The following is a 21,683-nucleotide window of genomic DNA, read 5'->3' as shown; positions in this document are numbered from 1 at the left end:
ATCTCTCAAGTCTAAACGTCTAAAGTAAAGTTGAAAAGGAGACAAAAGAATGTTAGATAAGGAGTGAAGTGGAATGTAAAGCTAGAGGGAAGTATATAGATGGAAGACAACGGTGGGAATGGGGAGGGTGCAGGATATTGAGAGAAATGGATGCACACCCATTCAAGAATATCAGAGGTTAAACATTTAAAAGATCAGCAGTATATCCCACACACAGATCACATTATTTACATAACAGATTAGACCTTGCAAAATGTTCCATTAAAGTTGCAGCAAAGTTCATAATTCAGAGTTAATATGCTGATAGAGCTGCTGCCTCATAGTGCTGGAGACCCCAGTTCGATCCTAACCTCGAGTGCTGTTTGTGTAGAGTTTGCACGTTCTCCCGGATCACCCTCCTTCCTCGCACATCTCAAAGATGTGAGTGTATGTAGGTTATTTGACCTCTAAATTGCCCCGAGTGTGTCACTAGGTGATCAGTGGTCGGCATGGCCACAATAGGCCGAAGGTCCTGTTTCCATGCTGTATTTTTCAATTCCATTCTAGTTAGTTCCCGTTCAATTCTATTCAAATCAATTCAAATGGGCACGGTAGTGTACAGAAAAATCAATCTTTGGAATTGCACAAGAAAAAAGATTGTCAGGTAGCTGTTTGCTTCTGACGTGCTTTTGCTACATCAGATTAAGTGATTGTCAAATCATATTGACTGTATTTTTATTAAAGTAGCAGATAATTCATTTATGGAACTGGATTGCAATTTTAAAAAGTAGTTGCTTTGAAAGTACATATTAACCTCTTACAAGTCATCATCCATGATGTTATGAAATAGTTTTGTTTAACAGTGATGGAATGAGTCCGTTTGTGGGATGTATACTTCAGCTTCACCTCTGAAACCTGGAATCTGAATCCAAGATGGTTTCACTGGTGAAATTGCCTATATAGTCTACATAAAGAGGCGGAACATTGGAGCAGCGGTAGAGTTGCTGCCTTACAGGGCCAGACACCAAGGTTTGATCCTGACTACGGGTGCTGTCTGTACGGAGTTTGTACTTTTTTCCTGTGACCACGTGGGTTGTCTCTGGGAGCTCTGGTTTCCTCACACAGTCCAAAAATGTACAGGCTTGTAGGGTAATTGGCTTTGGTAAAATTATAAATTGTGTAGGATAGTGTGTAGGATAGTGCTAGTGTAATCCCGCTTGGAGTGCATACGGTCGTTGTGTCCTTGGGCAAGACACTTCACCCACCTTTGCCTGTGTGTGAATGTGTGTGAGTGATTGGTGGTGGTCGGAGGGGCCGTAGGCGCAGATTGGCAGCCACGCTTCCGTCAGTCTGCCCCAGGGCAGCTGTGGCTACAGAAGTAGCTCACCACCACCGAGTGTGACTGAGGAGTGAATGAATAATGCGATGTAAAGCGCCTTGAGTATTAGAAAGGCGCTATATAAATCCCATCCATTATTATTATTAGTGTATGGGCTGAGTTCTGGTCGGCACGGACTTGGGCTGGAAAGCCTGTTTCCACGGCATATCTGTAAAGTCTAAAAGAGGTAACGTCGCACAACAAAACAGATAAGCGATGATTATTTTATTGTCACAGAGCAAAAACTGCACAATGGTGTACTAATGAATGTACTAATGTATTTCAATGGAAGGCTTGAAGCGATTCTGTGGCAGTGTGTTCTTGTAGATATGGGTTCTTGGACCTCTGAGCAAGAAAATAAATGAAAAATGAAATGCCTTTATTTGTCGTTGTATGCAATTGTTGTTGCCACTCTATTGCTGCATAATATACAAACATAAAAACACAGGACACAATTTAAAAACAATGTTAAAAATAGGTATCAAGATAAGTAAGTAATCAGTGCTGTACATGGTGATAGTAAACTTTCAAGGTGGGTAGCAACATGGAAGAGTGCAGCATGAATAATACTCAGTGTTTTTTCATATTGAGTGTGAAGATTGCTTTGGGGAAGTTATGCCCCTGTCCCACTTAGGAAACATGAACGGAAACCTATGGAGACTTTGCGCCCCACCCAAGGTTTCCGTGGGGTTCCCGGAGGTTTTTGACAGTCTCCCTACCTGCTGCCACTACCTGCAACCTCCGGCAACCACCTGCAACCTCCGGGAACCGCACGGAAACCTTGGGTGGGGCGCAAAGTCTCCAGAGGTTTCCGTTCAGGTTTCCTAAGTGGGATAGGGGCATAACTCAGCAGGACAGGCAGCATTTCTGGAGAGACGGAATGGGTAGTGTTTCGGGTTGAGACCCTTCTTCAGACTTGTCTGGGGAAAGGGAAACGAGAGATATAGACAGTGATGTAGAGAGAGATATAGAACAAATTAAAGAAAGATATGCAAAAACGTAATGATGATAAAGGAAAGGCCATTGTTAGCTGTTTGCTCGGTGAGAACAGGAACCTGGTGCGACTTGGGTGGGGGAGTGATGGAGAGAGAGGGAGTGCAGGGGTGACAAAATTGGAGAAATCAACATCATACCACTGGGTTGTAAGCTGCCCAAGCGAAATATGAAATGCTGTTCCTCCAATTTGTGATTCGCCTCACCCTGACAATGGCGGAGGCCTAGGGCAGAAAGGTCAGTGTGGGAATGGGAATGGGAAGGGGAAGTAAAGTGTTTGGCAACCGGGAGATCAGGTAGGTCCAGGCGGACTGAACGAAGGTGTTCAACGAAACGATCACCTAGTCTACGTTTGGTCTCACCGATGTATAAGAGTTCAACATCTTGAACACCTTGTAATATTTTTACTGAACTGTGACTAAAAATCCTGCACATCCCCTCTTCTATTACAATATCCGACTTTCCAAACAGTTAGCAGGAGGGTGTATCAAAGAAGCAATAAAGTCCATAAGGTGTGATTGCCTTTTGTTCTTGCTGAGAAAATTAAAAATGGCGTTGGTGAGATTATGTTGGTTCGATTAATACACTTTTCTTCTTTTCTGTCTCACTTTCAGCTTTGAAACGATCGTTCGAGGTAGAGGAAGTGGAACAGGCAGCCCCGAATCCTTCCACTCCCTCCAGGCGAATTCCAACTCCTCTGTTGAGACCGAGTCAATCATCTGGACACAAATATCAAGATTTGGGAGCAAAGTTTACAGATCCAAGCTTGCAGCAGGCGGAAGCATTGAATGCTAAATCACCAAAGTCTTCAGTCAAGAGAATCGAAATTTCAGGCTCTAAGCATCCAGAGCAAATCTCGCGGAGAGCAGAAATTTCTATTGACCTCTCTTCAAAGCAAGGGGAAGCTGCAAGTCATGGTGCCCCAAAGGTTGGCCTTAAGAGGTCGGAACTTCTAGGCCACAAGCCTCCGGAAACGGTTCCTCGGAGAACGGAAATATCTGGAGCCAAGGTTCAGGAAATCTCCTCGAGAAGATTGGAAGCTGCAGGCTCCAAGCTCTCTGACTCCATTCCAAGAAGAACTGAGAGCTTTGGATCGTCCCCAACGGAGGCATCTCCAAGAAAGGTGGAGATTCAGGCAGCGAAGCATCAAGAAGTCCCTGCCAAACAGGTGGAAAATTCGATCCCTCCCCACAATAATTACCAGCAACAACAGGAAGTGCAACCAGAGCAAGCACTGACTGAAAATAAAGTAAAGAGCCAGAACAGTGAGTAAAAGTTCAGCGTCTTTTATTGTTCAAGAGGGTGTGATCTTTTCCTTTAATCATATATATATATATATGTGTGTGTGTGTGTGTGTGTGTGTGTGTGTGTGTGTGTGTGTGTGTGTGTGTGTGTGTGTGTGTGTGTGTGTGTGTGTGTGTGTGTGTGTGTGTGTGTGTGTGTGTGTGTGTGTGTCTCATTTTTTATTTGAGGGAAGGTGTACTCATTGATACATAATATTCGTTCATTTGAGCTCTAAATAGATTAGACTTTGGTGAGACGCATAACGTGGCAGATGATCAGATAGAGGTTGTGGATTCAGTTTGTGGCATCTGCCAATGTCCTTGACTTCAAAATTTCTTGTTCAACGATTGTGAAAAGCTCTTTTTAATCCTGATTTTTATATTTGGAAGGACAATGCTGTTGGATCGTTTAACGATGGAATAATAATTTGTGTTTGAAAGATGGATGATGTGTGTTTGATAACTGCACTAGGTTATGTCAACAATATGAGAAATGTTAATGCTGTCTGATCCAGCCTTTTCTTGGAGTGAATTGCCAGTTTGATTTTATTCAGTCCTGTTTTTAAATTGCTCATTTCTCTCATTTTAAATCACTTAAACTGAGGGAACATTTCAAGCTAAGTAGATGGGTTTTGTCATTCATTTTTGGAGAATGTTAGCAGCCTTGAATGCACAAAGTAGGCTACATTTTTCAAAGTTAGAGATGATATTTTTTAAGTAATATATCCTGAAAATATTTATGGAGGAATGGAGTTATCATCAGGCTGATCTTTGCTGCAATTTTCAATCAATTCCTGCTCTATAGATTGTATTGTGCAATAATTTGCTCTGAATCCCCTGCCCTTCCTTCTCTATTGTTTTTACTATCTTTGTGATCTTAAAATCAGTCTTTATTCATTTCCCCCCACACCTCCTTCAATTGGTGTCAATTATTTGTGAAAATGGAGCCTTGAAGTGTCTAAGGATATTTTGCAATGTTGAAGACAGTATTATCAATAATATCAATTATTAAATATTAAATTATCAATTCATAAATAATTATCAATATACCGATTCATATATTGATATAATTATCCATAATTAGTAATCAAATAATTTATCATTATTATTGTTGCTATTATTATAAATTGATTATAATCAATATTTTCACTGACATATCATGACTATAAATAAAATTAATCTCAATATGCACCAACCTCCATCTAATGCAGCTTTTACAGTGCACGTTTAATGCATTAACATTTCACTTTGCACCTAATTGAGCAAACTATTCCAATTGAAGTCAGCCTTGTAAACGAGTCGACAGAATATTGTGTGGCAGCCAATAAATGCAATTTAACTCAGGATGTGGAGTCAAAAACATTTGCTGAATATCGTCTCTCAGCAAAACCGCAACACCCACAATATTAACTGATTCGAAGCGTCTTTCTGTGAAACAGGCAAATCAACTGCACTTGTTGTCATCCTTTACTTTGAGAATAAATTAATTTGTAATGCCTCAATCACAAGTAATCCTTGTGATTGAGGCAGTGCAGCATAGGTTCACGAGATTGATCCCTGGGATGGCGGGACTGCCATATGAGGAAAGATTGAAAAGACTAGGCTTGTATTCACTGGAGTTTAGAAGGATGAGGGGGTATCTTATAGAAACATATAAAATTATAAACGGACTGGACAAGCTAGGTGCAGGAAAAATGTTCCCAATGTTGGGCGAGTCCAGAACCAGGGGCCACAGTCTTAGAATAAAGGGGAGGTCATTTAAGACTGAGGTGAGAGAAAACTTTTTCACCCAGAGAGTTGTGAATTTATGGAATTCCCTGCCACAGAGGGCAGTGGAGGCCAAGTCACTGGATGGATTTAAGAGAGAGTTAGATAGAGCTCTAGGGGCTAGTGGAGTCAAGGGATATGGGGAGAAGGCAGGCACGGGTTATTGATAGGGGACGATCAGCTATGATCACGATGAATGGCGGTGCTGGCTCGAAGGGCCAAATGGCCTCCTCCTGCACCTATTTTCTATGTTTCTATGTAAGTAAGTTGAAGGAAGTGATGCTTTCAGAAAATGGACTGATTTATGAATTGCTAGTAAGTTTGATTCAATGCATAGGTCGGGCATCATGGGTGGTGGGGTGCAACATATACTGTGTGGCATTGTAAAATCAAAAAGTAATGTAGATTGGAGAGTCCATGTTGATCCTTTCAAAAGTTTATGTAGGAGCTGCCCAGTTATGAGGTTTATTCTGATCGTGGAATACAAGGTAGTCAGTACCTCATATTCTTGGCACCATGAGTAGTTACAGCACCAGGGATCCGAGTTTGATCCTGACTACAGGTGCTGTCTGTACTGAGTTTATAAGTTCTCCCCATGACTGTGTGGGTTTGTATATCCCACACAGTCACGGATGTATAGGCTTGTATGTTAATTGGTTTCATTAAAATTGTAAATTGTCCCTTTATGTAGGATTGTGTTAGTGTACAGGGATAGCTGGTCAGTGTGGACTCGGTGGGCCTAAGTGCCTGTTTCCACACTGTATCTCTAAACTAAACTAAACTAATCTAAATGACACAATTAGAAGGATGAGCGGAAACCTAATTGAAACCTACCGAATAGTGAAAGGCCTGGATAGAGTGGATATGGAGAGGATGTTTCCACTAATGAGAGAGTCTTGGACCAGAGGCCATAACCTCAGAATAAAAGATGAGGTTCTTCAGTCAGATGGTGATGAATCGGTGGAATTAATTGTCACGGCCGACTGAGGAAGACAACTCATTGGGTATTTTTAAAGTGAAGATTGCCAGGTTCTTGATTAGTGATGGTGTACAGGAAAAAGGCAGGAATATGTGATTGAGAGGGAAAGATGATCAGCCAGGATTGAATGGTGGACTCGATGGGCCGAATAGCCTAATTCTGTTCTTCTGACTTATGAACTTACATGAGCTTAGCTCGTTTGATTGTGAAAGATACCAGCCTAAAGATCTAACGTTTCTTATAAAGACTGATTAAAAATTATCCATTGGCACTCGGCTATCCAGTCACATCCGGCATGAAAGTGGCAGAGAATCATTAACCTGAGGGCACGCTCTTTAGTACAGAAGTGAAGCTCCCGATCACTCACGAGATTTGTGAGGTTAAATGTTAACACCAAGAGAAATGACCTGCAGATGGACCAAGACACATCAAATGGTAAATGCTTCTTCCATGGGCCAGGATATTGGAGAGGGAGAAAACTGTGGGAATTATAAATATCAAGTAGAATATCATTTTGTGGGGAAATTCAGAATGGAGATATTAATAGTGATGAATTGAGTACGTTCTTTAGCGCCGTGGTGAAATTCAATGACCCTGATGGCAAATTAGTTAAATATTTTGTCATTCTCCCAGCACGGCTAAAACTCTATCTCCTTGTACTTATCCTGGGCACCTTTTCCTTTTGATGTTTCGCGGTCCATCTACAAGCAAGCAAAATTCCTCTTGTCAGTAATTGTTAACGTTTGGCCAACAATGGTATCCAATGGAACTTCCTGCCTTGCACTTAAGCTGATTTTCACTTTAGACTTTACAGATTCAGCGCGGAAACAGACCTTTCTGCCCACGAGTCCGTACCAACCAGCGATCACCATGTACACTAGCAATGTCCTACACACTAGGGACAATTCACAATTTTACCAAAGCCAATTAACCTATGTACCTGTGCATCTTTGGAGTGTGGGAGGAAACTGCAGCATCCGGAGGAAACCCACGCGGTCACGGGGAGAACGTACAAACTCCGTACAGACAGCAACTGTAGTCTTTTTTTATAACCAAAAATTATTTAATCAATTATTAACAATAATATTTACAGTACAAAATAAAACTAAACTAAACTCACCACCACAATACAAGCGGAGATGAGGAAACACCTTTTCACACGGAGAGTTGTAAGTCTTTGGAATTCTCTGCCTCAGAGGGCGGTGGAGGCTGGTTCTCTGGATACTTTCAAGAGAGAGCTAGATAGGGCTCTTGAAGATAGCGCAGTCAGGGGATATGGGGAGAAGGCAGGAACGGGGTACTGATTGTGGATGATCAGCCATGATCACATTAAATGGCGGTGATGGCTAGAAAGGGCCGAATGGCCTACTCCTGCACCTATTGTCTATTGTCTATTAAGCCAAATGAATATAATATACTAAATAAACTATTATATAACTATATTACAATCCCCATCGAGGATGACTTCAATCCGCTCAGTGCCCAATGGTCCCGGAAATCCCCCAGAATGCCCGTGGACAGTGCGTATTCCATCTCTAGTGCCACCCGGGAGCTGACGTAACCCCTGGAAAAGGGGCAGGCAGCCGGCTCGGGCAGAGCCCCCTTCCGCCTGGTGTGTGACTCGCGGATGGCCTGCTTGGCCAGGCCAAAAAGCAACTGTAGTCAGGATTGAATTTGGGTCTCGAGCACTGTAAGGCAGCAACTCTATCACTGTGCCGCTTGTATAGTTAAGCCAAGATTGCTCCTTGTCAGAAGTCAAGTTTGAAGTTTCACAGTAGCACTCATGGTAGAGCTGCTGCCTCACGGTGCCAGAGGGTTCAATCCTGACCTTGGGCGCTGTGTGTGTCTGTGGAGTTGCAATGTTCTTTCTGTGACGGCATCAGTTTCCTCCCGGTGCTCTGGTTTCCTCCCACATCCGACATGCCCCTCATCTGTCGTGAGTGGATGTGAAACGCGGCATGGTGGTGTCAGGAACCTGGATTAAATCCTGACAAAAGGTGCTGTCTGTACGGAGTTTGTACGTTCTCCTTGTGACCGCGTGGGTTTTTACTGGGTGCTCAGATTTCCTCCCACACTCCAGAGATGTGCAGGTTTGTAGGTTAATTGGCTTTGGTAAAATAATAAAATTGTACCTAGTGTATAGGACAGTGTTAGTGTGGTTAGCGCGGACTTAGTGGGTCGAAGGGCCTGTTTCTCTAAAGTCTAAAGAAAATGTGTGAATGATAAATTAGAACTAAGTTGAATAGGTGATTGATGGTCAGCATAGTCTCAGTGAGCCGAAGAGACTGTTTGCTGTTATTAGCAATGTCACAACATTTTGAGATTTAACAAATCAAGTCTGCAATTTATCCCATCAGATAAAGCATAAAAAAAAGTTTAATTTGACACCTAATTCACTTTCATATCTTCAGTATTAAAAAAGTTATGGCCATTTTCATACTCGGAGATTAGCATCTTGTTCCCTATTGCTTTTCCATTGACTTAACTCAAAAGCTGTGATCGAGGACAGTCAAAAGCCCAAAACTTTCTTAAAAATTAAGAGAACTGAATGAAATTTTCAGTTATTATAGATTGAAGCATTCTGAAACAAATATGAAACAACCTTACTTGGATGACCTGGAATTAACGCATATACTTAGTTAGTTACCTAATTGTAGCTAATTACAAAATTCAATTACTAGATCTAAACATATATCCATTTCTTAAGAAAAGGTTAACATTTTTAAATAGCCTAAGTGTCCAATTCACACAAGAATTCACAATATAACATGATTTTTAAATCTCATTGTCATGAATTTATAGGCCAAATGGATGTAAATTAATGGCCATTTAAATGATCTTGCGAGTGAGGTTTTGTGGAACGCGATCGTTTGGAATGTTGCGGTTGTGGTGAATTTAAACTCCATATCGGCAGGAAAAACACTGCCGGTTCGTATGGGGCCTTAATCACATTTTCGCCGATGAAATTTTGATTAAAGTAATCCTAAGAAGCAAGTTTATATGTAAAATAAACGACTTACCTTATGTTTTGTCCCATACGTGCGATCCGTCCCGTTGACGGTGTTAGAAGTAGATTTTTATTTTACTCCAGCGATTACATTGTCCCGTGTTTTTTTTTTAAAGTTCCAAGAACGGCATCCGGAACGGTTTTTCAGCATCAGGTAGTAGCCGAGAAAATATATCTCGGACAGGCAGGAGAAAAAGGCATTTTAATCCCACCCCCCCCCCCCCCCCCCAAAGGCGCCAAAGTAGCGCACACTGCCAGTGACAGAATTGCAGCGCCGCTGAAGGTAAGTATTGTAACATACCTACTGTTATCTTTTAATCCTTCAAACAATTCGTACCTATCTACACATGATCGAGAGCCAGGGTGGTGAAACTGTATGCCATACATAGTTTTAAATTTAAATATGAGCTGTTCTGTTTGTTTTATCATTAGTTGAGTTTGGTATCAATAGAAGTAGATCATTTTTATTAATAATACCCTCAATATTTACGATGCAGTTCTATCTGATTGTGCAGTGCCAGGATGGGTTGACTGACTGCCATAATTGAGGATGAGGCATCGGCAGAGTTGCTGCCTTACAGCGGCAGAGACCTGGGTTCGATCCTGACTACGGGTGCTGTCTGTACGGAATTTCTACGTTCTCCCTGTGACCGCGTGGGTTTCCTCCGGGTGCTATGGTTTCCTCCCCCATCCCTAACACGTGCAGGGTTAATTGGCTTCGATAAAGATTGTAAATTGTCTCTAGTGCGTAGGATAGTGCTAGTCTACGGGGTGATCTACAGGGTAGTCTACGGCACGGACTCGGTGGGCCGAAGGGTCTGTTTCCACGCTCTTTGTCTAAAGTCTATATAATCCTGCTTATCTTTCCGACCTTGACAGAAATTATGAGCGCAGTCTGAAAGTTCTACCTCTTAGAAGATCATTTGAAGCTGGAAATGGTGCAGAGAAGATGTACGAGAATGTTGCCAGGATTCGAGGGCCTGAGATATTGGGAGAGGTTGAGCAGGCTAGGCAGGACTATTCCTTGGAGCGCAGGCGGGTGAGGGGTGATCTTATAGAGGTGTACAAAATCGTGAGAGGAATAGTTCGGGCAAACTCTCTTTCTTGCCCAGAGTGGGGGAATCATGAACCAGAGGACATAGGTTTAAGATGAGGGAGGAAAGATTTAGTAGAAACCTGAGGGGTATCTTTTTTACACAAATGTGGTGGGTGTAAGGGGAAAGCTGCCAGAGGAGGTAGTTGAGGTAGGTATTGTCACACACAGGTACCTGAATAGGATAGGTTTAGAGGGATATGGGCCAAACACAGACAGGTGTGACTAATGTCCATGGGATACGTTGGTCAGTGTGGGCAAGTTGGGCCGAAGGGCCTGTTTCCGTGTTGTATGACTATGACTTAATAGCTCGAAATCAACGTGGAAAGTCAATTATTAGCCGGATTGTAGATTCAATTGTGCTGTTTTAGGAAGATATTTTCAGTGCATCTGACACACTGCTGAATTTGCACATCTCCTTGTGCTTTGCTGTATAGCAATCTGTTTCAATGTAACTTGATAGGTGAATAACCTACTTGTTAAAATCCTCCACAATTATGTTTCTTGTGAGATGCCTCCTGAATTGTAGCTGCAATAGTTGATATGTAGTCAAGTAACTTAAAAACTATCAGGCAAATACCTTGAGGAATATAGCAGTACACTTTGGAGGGAAATCAGGACAAAAAGAGGACATTAGATAACTCTGGCACACAAGATAAAATGATTATACAGTTATATTAGGCGCAAAAGAGTAATAAGGAAAGTGAATAGGTTCCGTAAAGATCAATATGGCTGTCTGTGTCTCGCCATAGATTGGTCAGGTGATAAGTGAATATTTCTCATCTGTATCTACTCTGGAGAAGGTCATGGAGGCAACGGATTTGAGGGAGATGAGTCATGATGTATTGGACCATATCCGAATTACAAAAGGAGAGGAGAGAGCAGTCTTAAATAGTATTAGGAAGTAGAAACGAGGAGCTGCAGATGCTGATTTACACAAAAGGACACAAAGTGCTGGAGTAACTCAGCGGGTCAGGCAGCATCTCTGGAGAACATGGATATGTGAAGTTTTGGGACTAGACCCTAGAAGGGACCATATTATCCTCAAATTGACCTTAATCATCACTTATCCACGTAACTGGAGTAACTCAGTGGGGCAGATAGTATCTCTGGAGGACGTGGATAGGTGACGTTTTGGGTCAGGACCCGTCTTGAGTCTGAAACATAGAAACATAGAAAATAGGTGCAGGAGTAGGCCATTCGGCCCTTCGAGCCTGCACCGCCATTCAATATGATCATGGCTGATCATCCAACTCAGTATCCTGTACCTGCCTTCTCTCCATACCTTTAGCCACAAGGGCCACATCTAACTCCCTCTTAAATGTAGCCAATGAACTGGCCTCAACTACCTTCTGTGGCAGAGAATTCCACAGATTCGCCACTCTCTGTAAAAAATGTTTTTCTCATCTCAGTTCTAAAAGATTTCCCCTTTATCCTTAAACTGTGACCCCTTGTTCTGGACTTCCCCAACATCGGGAACAACCTTCCTGCATCTAGCCTGTCCAATCCCTTAAGAATTTTGTAAGTTTCTATAAGATCCCCCCTCAATCTTCTAAATTCCAGCGAGTACAAGCCGAGTCTATCCAGTCTTTCTTCATATGAAAGTCCTGACATCCCAGGAATCAGTCTGGTGAACCTTCTCTGTACTCCCTCTATGGCAAGAATGTCTTTCCTCAGATTAGGAGACCAAAACTGTACGCAATACTCCAGGTGTGGTCTCACCAAGACCCTATACAACTGCAGTAGAACCTCCCTGCTCCTATACTCAAATCCATTTACTATGAATGCTAACATACCAATTCAATTCAATTCAATTCAAGTTTATTGGTCACATACTCAATTATACAGGTATAACCAGTAGTGAAATGCTTAAGTGCCTGTCCAGTTGTGCATGGTTCCCCACTTACACATAACCCACACAAGACAATACCCACATATAACACATACCTCATAAATATACCACATAACAAGTAGTGCTGTTACAAGCAAAGTGACAAGTGCCGTGGAACACCTGTGATGACAGCATGTTCCATCCAGTTCAGTCCCATGTGTGTGTGTGTGTGTGTGTTTGATGGTAGCGAGGCGGGGCGGGGCGGGGGGTTTGGGCGGGGGTGCAGGTGCTGGTGAGGTGCTGGTGAGGAGGGTGGGGAGGGTTTGGGCGTTGGGGGGCTGGGGGGGGTGGAGGGGGGGGGCGGCAACACTCAGTCCTCGTTCAGCAGTCTCATGGCCTGGGGAAAGAAACTCCTCCTCATTCTCCCCGTGTTGGCCCTGAGCAGCCGGTACCATTTCCCTGAGGGCAGCAGGGAAAACAGTCTGTTGTTGGGGTGAGTGTGGTCCTGGATAATCCTCCTGGCTCTTGACCTGCAGCGCTTGGTGTAGATGTCCTGCAGGTTGGGATGGGTGGTTTTGATGGTCCGCTCAGCTGAGCAAACCACCCTCCTCAGAGCCAGTTGGTCCCTCTTGGTGGTGTTCCCCCTCCAGGTGATGATGCTCCCACTCAGGATGCTCTCCACAGTATGGGTGTAGATGTTCTTGAGCATCCTGAGGGGGAGCTTGAAGTCCGTCAGCCATCTGAGATGGTAAAGACGCTGGTTGGCCTTCTTTACCAGGCTGCTGAGGTGGTGTGACCATGTCAGGTCCTGGGAGATGTGGATGCCGAGGTACCTGAAGCTCTCCACCTGGGCCCCGTTTATGCTGAGGGGCAGGAAGCTCCTCTGCTGCTTCCTGGAGAAGTCCACTATGAGCTCCTTGGTCTTGGAGGTGTTCAGCTCCAGGTTATTCTCCCTACACCAGTTTGCCAGGTGGATGATTTCAGAGTGGTAGGCTGCCTCATCATTGTTTGAGATTAGGCCTACCACTGCTTGACTATGATGTTAGAGTCTGAGATGGCCTTGCAGTCGTGGGTGTAGAGAGAATACAGCAGAGGGCTCAGCACACAGCCCTGGGGGGGCCCCAGTGTTGAGGGTGAGGGAGGATGACATATGATGGCCCACACGCACCACCTGTGGTCTGCCGGTCAGGAAATTGCGGATCCACTTGCACAGGGATGGGCACAAGTGGAGGTTGTACAATTTGGAGGCCAGCTTTGAGGGGTCTATGGTGTTAAACGCTGAGCTGTAATCTATGAACAGCAGTCTAACATAAGCCCCTTTCCCGGTGTCCACTTTCTTCACTGCCTGCTGCACCTGCATGCCTACTTTCAATGACTGGTGTACCATGACACCCAGGTCTCGTTGCATCTCCCCTTTTCCTAATCGGCCACCATTCAGATAATAGTCTACTTTCCTGTTTTCGCCACCAAAGTGGATAACCTCACATTTATCCACATTATACTGCATCTGCCATGCATTTGCCCACTCACCCAGCCTATCCAAGTCACCTAGCATCCTCCTCACAGCTAACACTGCCTCCCAGCTTCGTGTCATCCGCAAACTTGGAGATGTTGCATTCAATTCCCTCGTCCAAATCATTAATATATATTGTAAATATCTGGGGTCCCAGCACTGAGCCTTGCGGTACCCCACTAGTCACTGCCTTCCATTCTGAAAAGGGCCCGTTTACTCCTACTCTTTGCTTCCTGTCTGCCAGCCAGTTCTCTATCCACATCAATACTGAACCCCCAATACCGTGTGCTTTATGTGTGTATACTAATCTCTTATGTGGGATCTTGTTGAAAGCCTTCTGAAAGTCCAGATATAACACATCCACTGGTTCTCCCTTATCCACTCTACTAGTTACATCCTCGAAAATTTTTATAAGATTCGTCAGACATGATTTACCTTTCATAAATCCATGCTGACTTTGTCCAATGATTTCATCACTTTCCAAATGTGCTGCTATCCCATCTTTAATAACTGACTCTAGCAGTTTCCCCACTACCGATGTTAGACTAACTGGTCTGTAGTTCCCCGTTTTCTCTCTCCCTCCCTTTTTAAAAAGTGGGGTTACATTAGCTACCCTCCAATCCTCTGGAACTACTCCAGAATCTAAAGAGGCTTGAAAAATTATCACTAATGCATCCACTATTTCTGTGGCTACTTCCTTAAGTACTCTGGGATGCAGCCTATCTGGCCCTGGGGATTTATCGGCCTTTAATCCATTCAATTTACCTAACACCACTTCCCGGCTAACCTGGATTTCACTCAGTTCCTCCATCTCATTTGAGCCCCGGTCCCCTGCTATTTCCGGCAGATTATTTATGTCTTCCTTAGTGAAGACAGAACCAAAGTAGTTATTCAATTGGTCTGCCATGTCCTTGTTCCCCATGATCAATTCACCTGTTTCTGACTGCAAGGGACCTACATTTGTTTTAACTAATCTTTTTCTCCTCACATATCTATAAAAACTTTTGCAGTCAGTTTTTATGTTCCCTGCCAGTTTTCTTTCATAATCTATTTTCCCTTTCCTAATTAAGCCCTTTGTCCTCCTCTGCTGGCCTCTGAATTTCTCCCAGTCCTCTGGTAGGCTGCTTTTTCTTCAGGCCAGAACCTTTCTGAAGAAAGATTCTGGCCTGATGCATTGCTTATCCATGTTCTCCAGAGTTGCTGCCTGACCCATTGAGTTACTCCAGCTCATTGTGTTCTTTAAACAAATAATAATATTAATCTTTAGGATCTGACCAAGTGACTTCTTGGACATTTTGATGAGCTGGAGAAGAATTTGCCGGTGCCCTGGCCAGAGATATTTGCATCGTCTTTAGGCAGGGGGGGTACTGGAATACAGGAGGGTGGCTAATGTTGTACCATAGTGTAAGATGGGATGCAGGGACATCTACAGGCTTGTGAGGCTGACGTCAGTGGTGGGAGACTTATTGAAGAGATTCTGAGGGACAGGATCTACCAGTATTTAAACTGGCAAGGATTGATTAAACACAAAGTGCTGGAGTAACTCCGAGATTTAGGCAGCTGCATTGTCTTGTTTAGTTCACAGGAAACCTCGGCATTGCTCTGACATTTTTTCCTCTCGATTTCCTGCATTTGATTTCAGTTTATACCCAGTGTTTCTTAACTTTATGGTGCATCTTCAATTAGATCATTTCATCAAAGATGTATAAATGGTGCTGTTTTTGTTGTTGTCATTCTCTCAATACAAGTAAGATCGTTTGATATCTTTGTATTTTATGAACTCCATAACCTGGCCTCTTGGCTTTAGTTTAGTTTAGAGATGCAGCATAGAAACAGGCCCTACGGCCCACCGTGCCCATGCTGAACATCTGATCACCCGCACACTAGTTCCATGTCCAACACACTAGGGACAATTTACAGAAGGGAATTAACCTACAAACCCGCGCGCCTTTAGAATGTGGGAGAAATCACCTGGAGAAATCACAGGGAGAATGTACAAACTCCGCACAGACAGCACCCGGGTCAGGATTGAACCTGGATCTCTGGCGCTGTGAGGCATCAGATCTCCCGTTGGCTTTAGTAGGTAGATTATTGTCCAAACTCTGCCCAATCGGTGTAAAAATAACATCATCTTTTCTTGGCTGCTGAATATCATTCCTGTACTCTCTGCAGACTTGAAGCTGTTTACATATCAGCTGTGACCAAATTTTAATTAAAAAAAGATCTCTCAGTCTAGCACATGATAATGCAAAGTATTGGAAGATTATGGGTTTCTTTTGATTTACTTATTTGAAGGGAATATTCTTTATTAATATTGAACTTATTTATTACAGGAAATTCTCTTGAAGCTGAAAGTGCTTGAAATAATGACTTCACCATCTGGGGTACCTCAGCTTGAGGGATGGGTCATAAAAGTGTCCCCTTTACACCGATAGAGAAGGAGGAATATAGTCAATATCTCCCCATACACTGGGACCGGAAAGCTCAGATTTGAAATTGTGAAGGAAAATTCTGGACAGATGGACAATACTTTCCACATAGCAACAGGCGGCATGGTGGCACAGTGGTAGAGTTACTGCGTTACAATAGTGACATTTAATCGGCTTTTAGATACGCACATTGATATGGATCATGTATTTACTCTGGGTGCACCGGTTTCCACCTACATTTCAAAGGCGTGCAGGTCTGTATGTTAATTGGCTTCTGTAAATTGTCCCTAGTGTGTAGGATCATGGTTGACGCAGTCAGTGGGCCAAAGGGCCTTTTTTCATGCTGCATCTCTAAACTAAAATAAACTAAACTAAACTAATAGACATTTGTTATTGGGCATGGAATGCAAGGGTAAGATTGAAGGACATTGTCATTTAAAACTAACTCATGATTCCTTGTTTGTTTTCTAAATTAGTGGTAAGATGAAGTTGTGTTATGTAAACATAAGCGGCTGGTACAATGTGGTCCATACCCCATGGTATTTACCAATTGTTGTGGGATCATTCTGTTCTTTACTAAGCCTCATAACAATAAACAAGGTTTTCTTTCTGTCAATTTGGTTTTTGTGGATTTTTACTGGATATTTCATGAAACGTATAACTTGTTGGGGAAGTCCAGAACAAGGGGTCACAGTTTAAGGATAAGGGGAAAATCTTTTAGGACCGAGATGAGAAAAACATTTTTCACACAGAGAGTGGTGAATCTCTGGAATTCTCTGCCCCAGAAAGTATTTGAGGCCAGTTCATTGGCTATATTTAAGAGGGAGTTAGATGTGGCCCTTGTGGCTAAAGGGATCAGGGGGTATGGAGAGAAGGCAGGTACAGGATACTGAGTTGGATGATCAGCCATGATCATATTGAATGGCGGTGCAGGCTCGAAGGGCCGAATGGCCTACTCCTGCACATATTTTCTATGTTTGCAATGTTTAGCTGGCATTCTTTATGCACTACCAAAGTACAAAAGTATTAACAATGTTAACGGTGGCACTTATTTCTGATCCAGTAGGTTAATGTCTATGCTGGTGCTCACATGCCATTCTGAGGGAACCCCTATTCTGCTGAATAAAGACTCTGTTCTCTCAGGAGAAGGTAAAAGTTTCCTAGATCGTAGATTTCCCAGAGGGATATGGATCATGTGCAGGCAAATACGACTTTGTCTTTGCAGCATGTGCAGAAATTACTTTCAAGTTTCCTACACAGCAGTACATCATTTTATGAGCGGCTTCATGACTTTCTGATTAATATTTGAAAGGACGATATAAATTTAAAATACATTTAAGAGGCTTTTAGATAGTCCCATGGAAGTGCAGGATAGAGAGGGATATGGATCGTGTACAGGCAATTTCGTTCAGTTTAACTTGGCATCACATTTGGCACAAACATTGTGGGCCGAAGGGCCTGTTCCAGAATTCCTTGAGCATGTTCTGAATGCAAGACCAACTTTCTCAATGCCCATATTTGTCATTATTCTATGACCAAGATTGAAATATCATTATTATAGACTATTTCATGTAATGAATATTTTTCAAATATACATCAAGAAGAAAGCTTTCTGTGTTCTGGTCTGAGGGCCTGGAGGATGAGGGGTGATCTGAAAGAGGTGTACAAAATCATGAGAGGAATAGATCCAATAAACGTACCGAGTATTTTGCCCAGAGTAGGGGAATCGAGAAGCAGAGGACAGAGGTTTAAGGTGAGGGGGGGAGAGAGGGAGGGAGATTTAATATGAACCTGAGAAGTAACTTTTTTACACAAAGGGTGGTGGGTATATGGAACGAGCTGCCAGATGAGGTAATTGAGGCAGGTACTAGGAAACATTTGGACAGGTACATGGATAGGACAGGTTTATAGGAATATGGGCCAAGCTCAGGCAGGTGGGACTAGTGTAGATGGGGCAAGTTGGTCGCTGTGGGCAAGTTAGGTTGGAGGGCCTGGGTGGGACTAGTGTAGATGGGGCAAGTTGGTCGCTGTGGGCAAGTTAGGTTGGAGGGCCTGTTTCCGTATTGTGTGACTCTAAATGTAAAAGGTCAATATTTACATTTTTTAAAACTAGACAATGCATTTGATTGGTGATGTGGTAAAAATCAGAAAGTCAGATGGCTTTCCAGAAAAATCCAAATGGTTCCTTTGAGAACCATTCGGATAACTTGGCAGAGTGGAGATTCTGCACTGCTGGTGTTGAGAAGCCACATGGATCCCCCTTCCATCATCCCCTTCGTCAATGCCACTAGGATAGGCCAACAACGTCATTCTAGAAAGCACATCATGAAATGGACTTTGAAAGAGAGTCCCATTTCAATGCAATGTCTGCTGAATACCATAAAGGGGAAAGAATGAGAAGCCAAAAAGGAGAGGAAATTTGTCAGCCAAAAGTGATCTCATACAAGCAGGGGACAGAATTTCCAGATTTCCAGATTTTTGGCAGCATAAATATCTTGGAAAATAGTTTTTTTTGCACCACTACTTTTCAATTTAAAAAATCGCTTGCAATATAGTGACATGCTCTGCTGTACTGTTTTTTTAAAAGAGATAGATGTGTGTATATATATTTCTGTTTGGGGCATATAACAAAGTCATGAACCTTGACTTATGTACTAGTTTACCAAGTATCTGGTAAAAGATCTTTAGTTTTGAGATACAGCATGGAAACAGGCCCTTCAGTCCATTTAGTCCACGCTGACCATCGATCACCGTTTAAAGCCCTGTCCCACTGTACGAGTTCATTCAAGAGCTCTCCCGAGTTTAAAAAAATAATCAAACTCGTGGTAAGCACGTAGAATGAACGTAGCGGGTACGTCGGAGCTTGGGGACGTCTCTTAGCGGCTCATAACGCTAACGGCAGGTACTCGGGAAATGCGGTAAGCTCGGGAAGACTCGTGAAAATTTTTCAACATGTTGAAAAATGTCCACGAGGGCCCCGAGTACCGACGAGCGGCCATTACCGTAAAATCTCCGAGTTTGAATCAGGGCAAACTCGGGAGAATGAACTCTTGAATGAACTCGTACAGTGGGACAGGGCTATTACGCTAGTTCTATGTTATCCCACTTTTTCATCCACTCCCTACACACTGGGGGCAATTAATTTACAGAGGCCAATGAACGCATAAACCAGCACGCCTTTGGGATGTGGGAGGAAACCGGAATTTTCTTTCAAGTCCTAAAGATTAAAGTTTTTCCTTCAAAGTCCAAAAACTAAAGAAATACAGGTGCACAACCTTTTATCCGAAATTCCAAATAACGAAAAGCTCCGAATAGCGGACATTTTTTCGGTCCTTGAAGAAAGGTCCTTGAAGACGTTCACCGAGGGCGGCCCGCAGAGGTGACAGCGGAACCTCCGGTCGGTCCTCGAAGAAAGGGGAACTAAATCCCCATTCATAAAAGAGAAGGTGAGGGTATATTGCGCGGGAGGGTTAATAATTGACAATCTGCTGCTGCCTGCCCTCTGAGTTAAAAAGTTCCCACGGTAGACTCACGATACACAGTGTATCGTGAGTCTTGCGTGGGAACTTTTTAACTCAGCGGGCAGGCAGCAGCAGATTGTCGCTCCCTTCAGTTTCACCCCACCTACACCCCTCTGCTTCCCGGCCATGTGTGTGACCCCTTCCCTCCCCTCTCCAGCTCCCCGCCCATTGCACCGGCGCGGGGGCTTTGCACTGTCATCACGTCGGCGATGCCAGCAGGTTAGTGGCAGTCACCGGAGACGTCAGGACCAACGGGACACCGACCCCCAGGCCCACTGCAAGCACGGAGATCCCAGAGACCCACAGCCAGCAGCAGCCCAGCCCCGTTCCAACTCCAGAGGAAAACTGCAAACTGGCCGGAGACGTCAGGACCACCAGAAGCCGCTCCCCGATGGGCTGCTACGGCGACAAGTGGCAGTTCGCCCACAGCCCGAGCTGCGCCCCCTCATCGGGACACTGACCCCCAGGCCCACTGCAAGCACGGAGATCCCAGATCAGCAACTCCAGCCCAGCCCCGCTCCAACTCCAGAGGAACACGCTGGGGCAGAAGCTGATGGTGTGCAAGGTACGTCTTGTTCTTGGGGTGGCGCAGCTCGTGCTGTGGGCGAACTGCCACTTGTCGCCGTAGCGGCCCATCGGGGAGCGGATTCCTCTGGAGTTGGAGGGGGAGGGGGGTATTGTGCTGTTTGATCGCCCCCTGCTATCCCAGGGACAGGGAGACACAGCGGCTTTTGAGAATGGTGGGCAATCACTTCCAAAGTTCTGCCCACACAGTCAGTACACCTCTCCTACACTTGTCTCCCGCACTAAGACCATCTCGCAGAGAATGATCCCAGCCTAGCCCTCCCTATTCTCTCCTATTCTGCAAGAAAAAACTACATTGAAGACTCAAACTCGCGATCGAGTAACTGCCGGAATCGAGGCGCAAACTCGCGACCTTGCGGATATGAGCCGAGCACTCTACCACTGAGCCAGCCGTTAAAATCTACGCTAAAAATCTTCCATTCCGAAAGGCGAAAAATTCCGAATTTCGAAAAGTGTCTGGTCCCAAGGCTTTCGGATAAAAGGTTGTGCACCTGTATGCTTATATGATGTACATTGTTGCAGTCATAAACCCCATTAACTCCTCTACTTCCTTCGAAGATTGAGGAGATGTGGTATACCGACGAATACTCTCTTGGACTTCCAAAGGTATACAGTAGAGAGCATATTGACTAGTTGCATCGCGGCCTGGTTTGGCAACTTCAACACCCAGGGATGAAGGAGATGACAAACAGTGGTGAACACTCCCCCGTACATCACGGGTACTGACCTCCCCACCAGCAAAGAGATCTATAACAGGTGCTGGCACAAAAAGGCAGACCTCATCATCAAGGACCCACACCACCCTGGCCGCACACTCATCTCACTCCTGCCAAGCAGGTATAAGTGTCTGAAAACCATGATTTCAAAGTTCAGGAATAGCTGCCTTACAACAACCAACAGATTCTTGGACACCACCAATACCAAGTAAGCTATGAACTGCCAGCAGCCTTGGTTGCACTAGGGACTTTGGGCTTTTGTTCTGCACTAATATTGTTTTTTTAGTTATATTATCTATTGAGTACTGTGTTTATAGACTGATCTACTGGGTATAAAATCATTGAGAAGAATAGATCGGTTAGATGCACAGAGACTCTTGCCCAGAGCAGGGGAATCGAGAACCGGAGGACATTGGTTTAAGGTGAGGGGGAAAGATTTAACAGGAACCCAAGAGGTAACTTTTTCACACAAAGGGTGGTGGGTGTATGGAACAGGCTGCCAGAAGAGATAGTTGAATCAAGGACTATTGCAATGTTGAAGAAACAATTAGACAGGTAAACATAGAAACATAGAAAATAGGTGCAGGAGGAGGCCCTTCGAGCCTGCAC

At 43.9% G+C, this 21,683-nt stretch overlaps 1 protein-coding gene across 4 annotated transcripts in view; it reads left to right on the top strand.

The window, feature by feature from the left end:
* septin9 (septin 9) overlaps positions 1-21,683 on the top strand; it is a 311,371-nt gene that overhangs the window by 154,871 nt on the left and 134,817 nt on the right. For all 4 annotated transcript variants that reach the window (XM_033044636.1, XM_033044632.1, XM_033044635.1 and 1 more), the window contains one exon: positions 2,965-3,615. In XM_033044636.1, the coding sequence (XP_032900527.1) occupies positions 2,965-3,615 (651 nt within the window). The remainder of the gene's footprint in view (positions 1-2,964; positions 3,616-21,683) is intronic.

This window comes from Amblyraja radiata, chromosome 26 (genome assembly GCF_010909765.2).
Source record: "Amblyraja radiata isolate CabotCenter1 chromosome 26, sAmbRad1.1.pri, whole genome shotgun sequence".
NCBI lineage: Eukaryota > Metazoa > Chordata > Chondrichthyes > Rajiformes > Rajidae > Amblyraja > Amblyraja radiata.
This window is presented reverse-complemented; position numbering and strand designations above follow the sequence as displayed.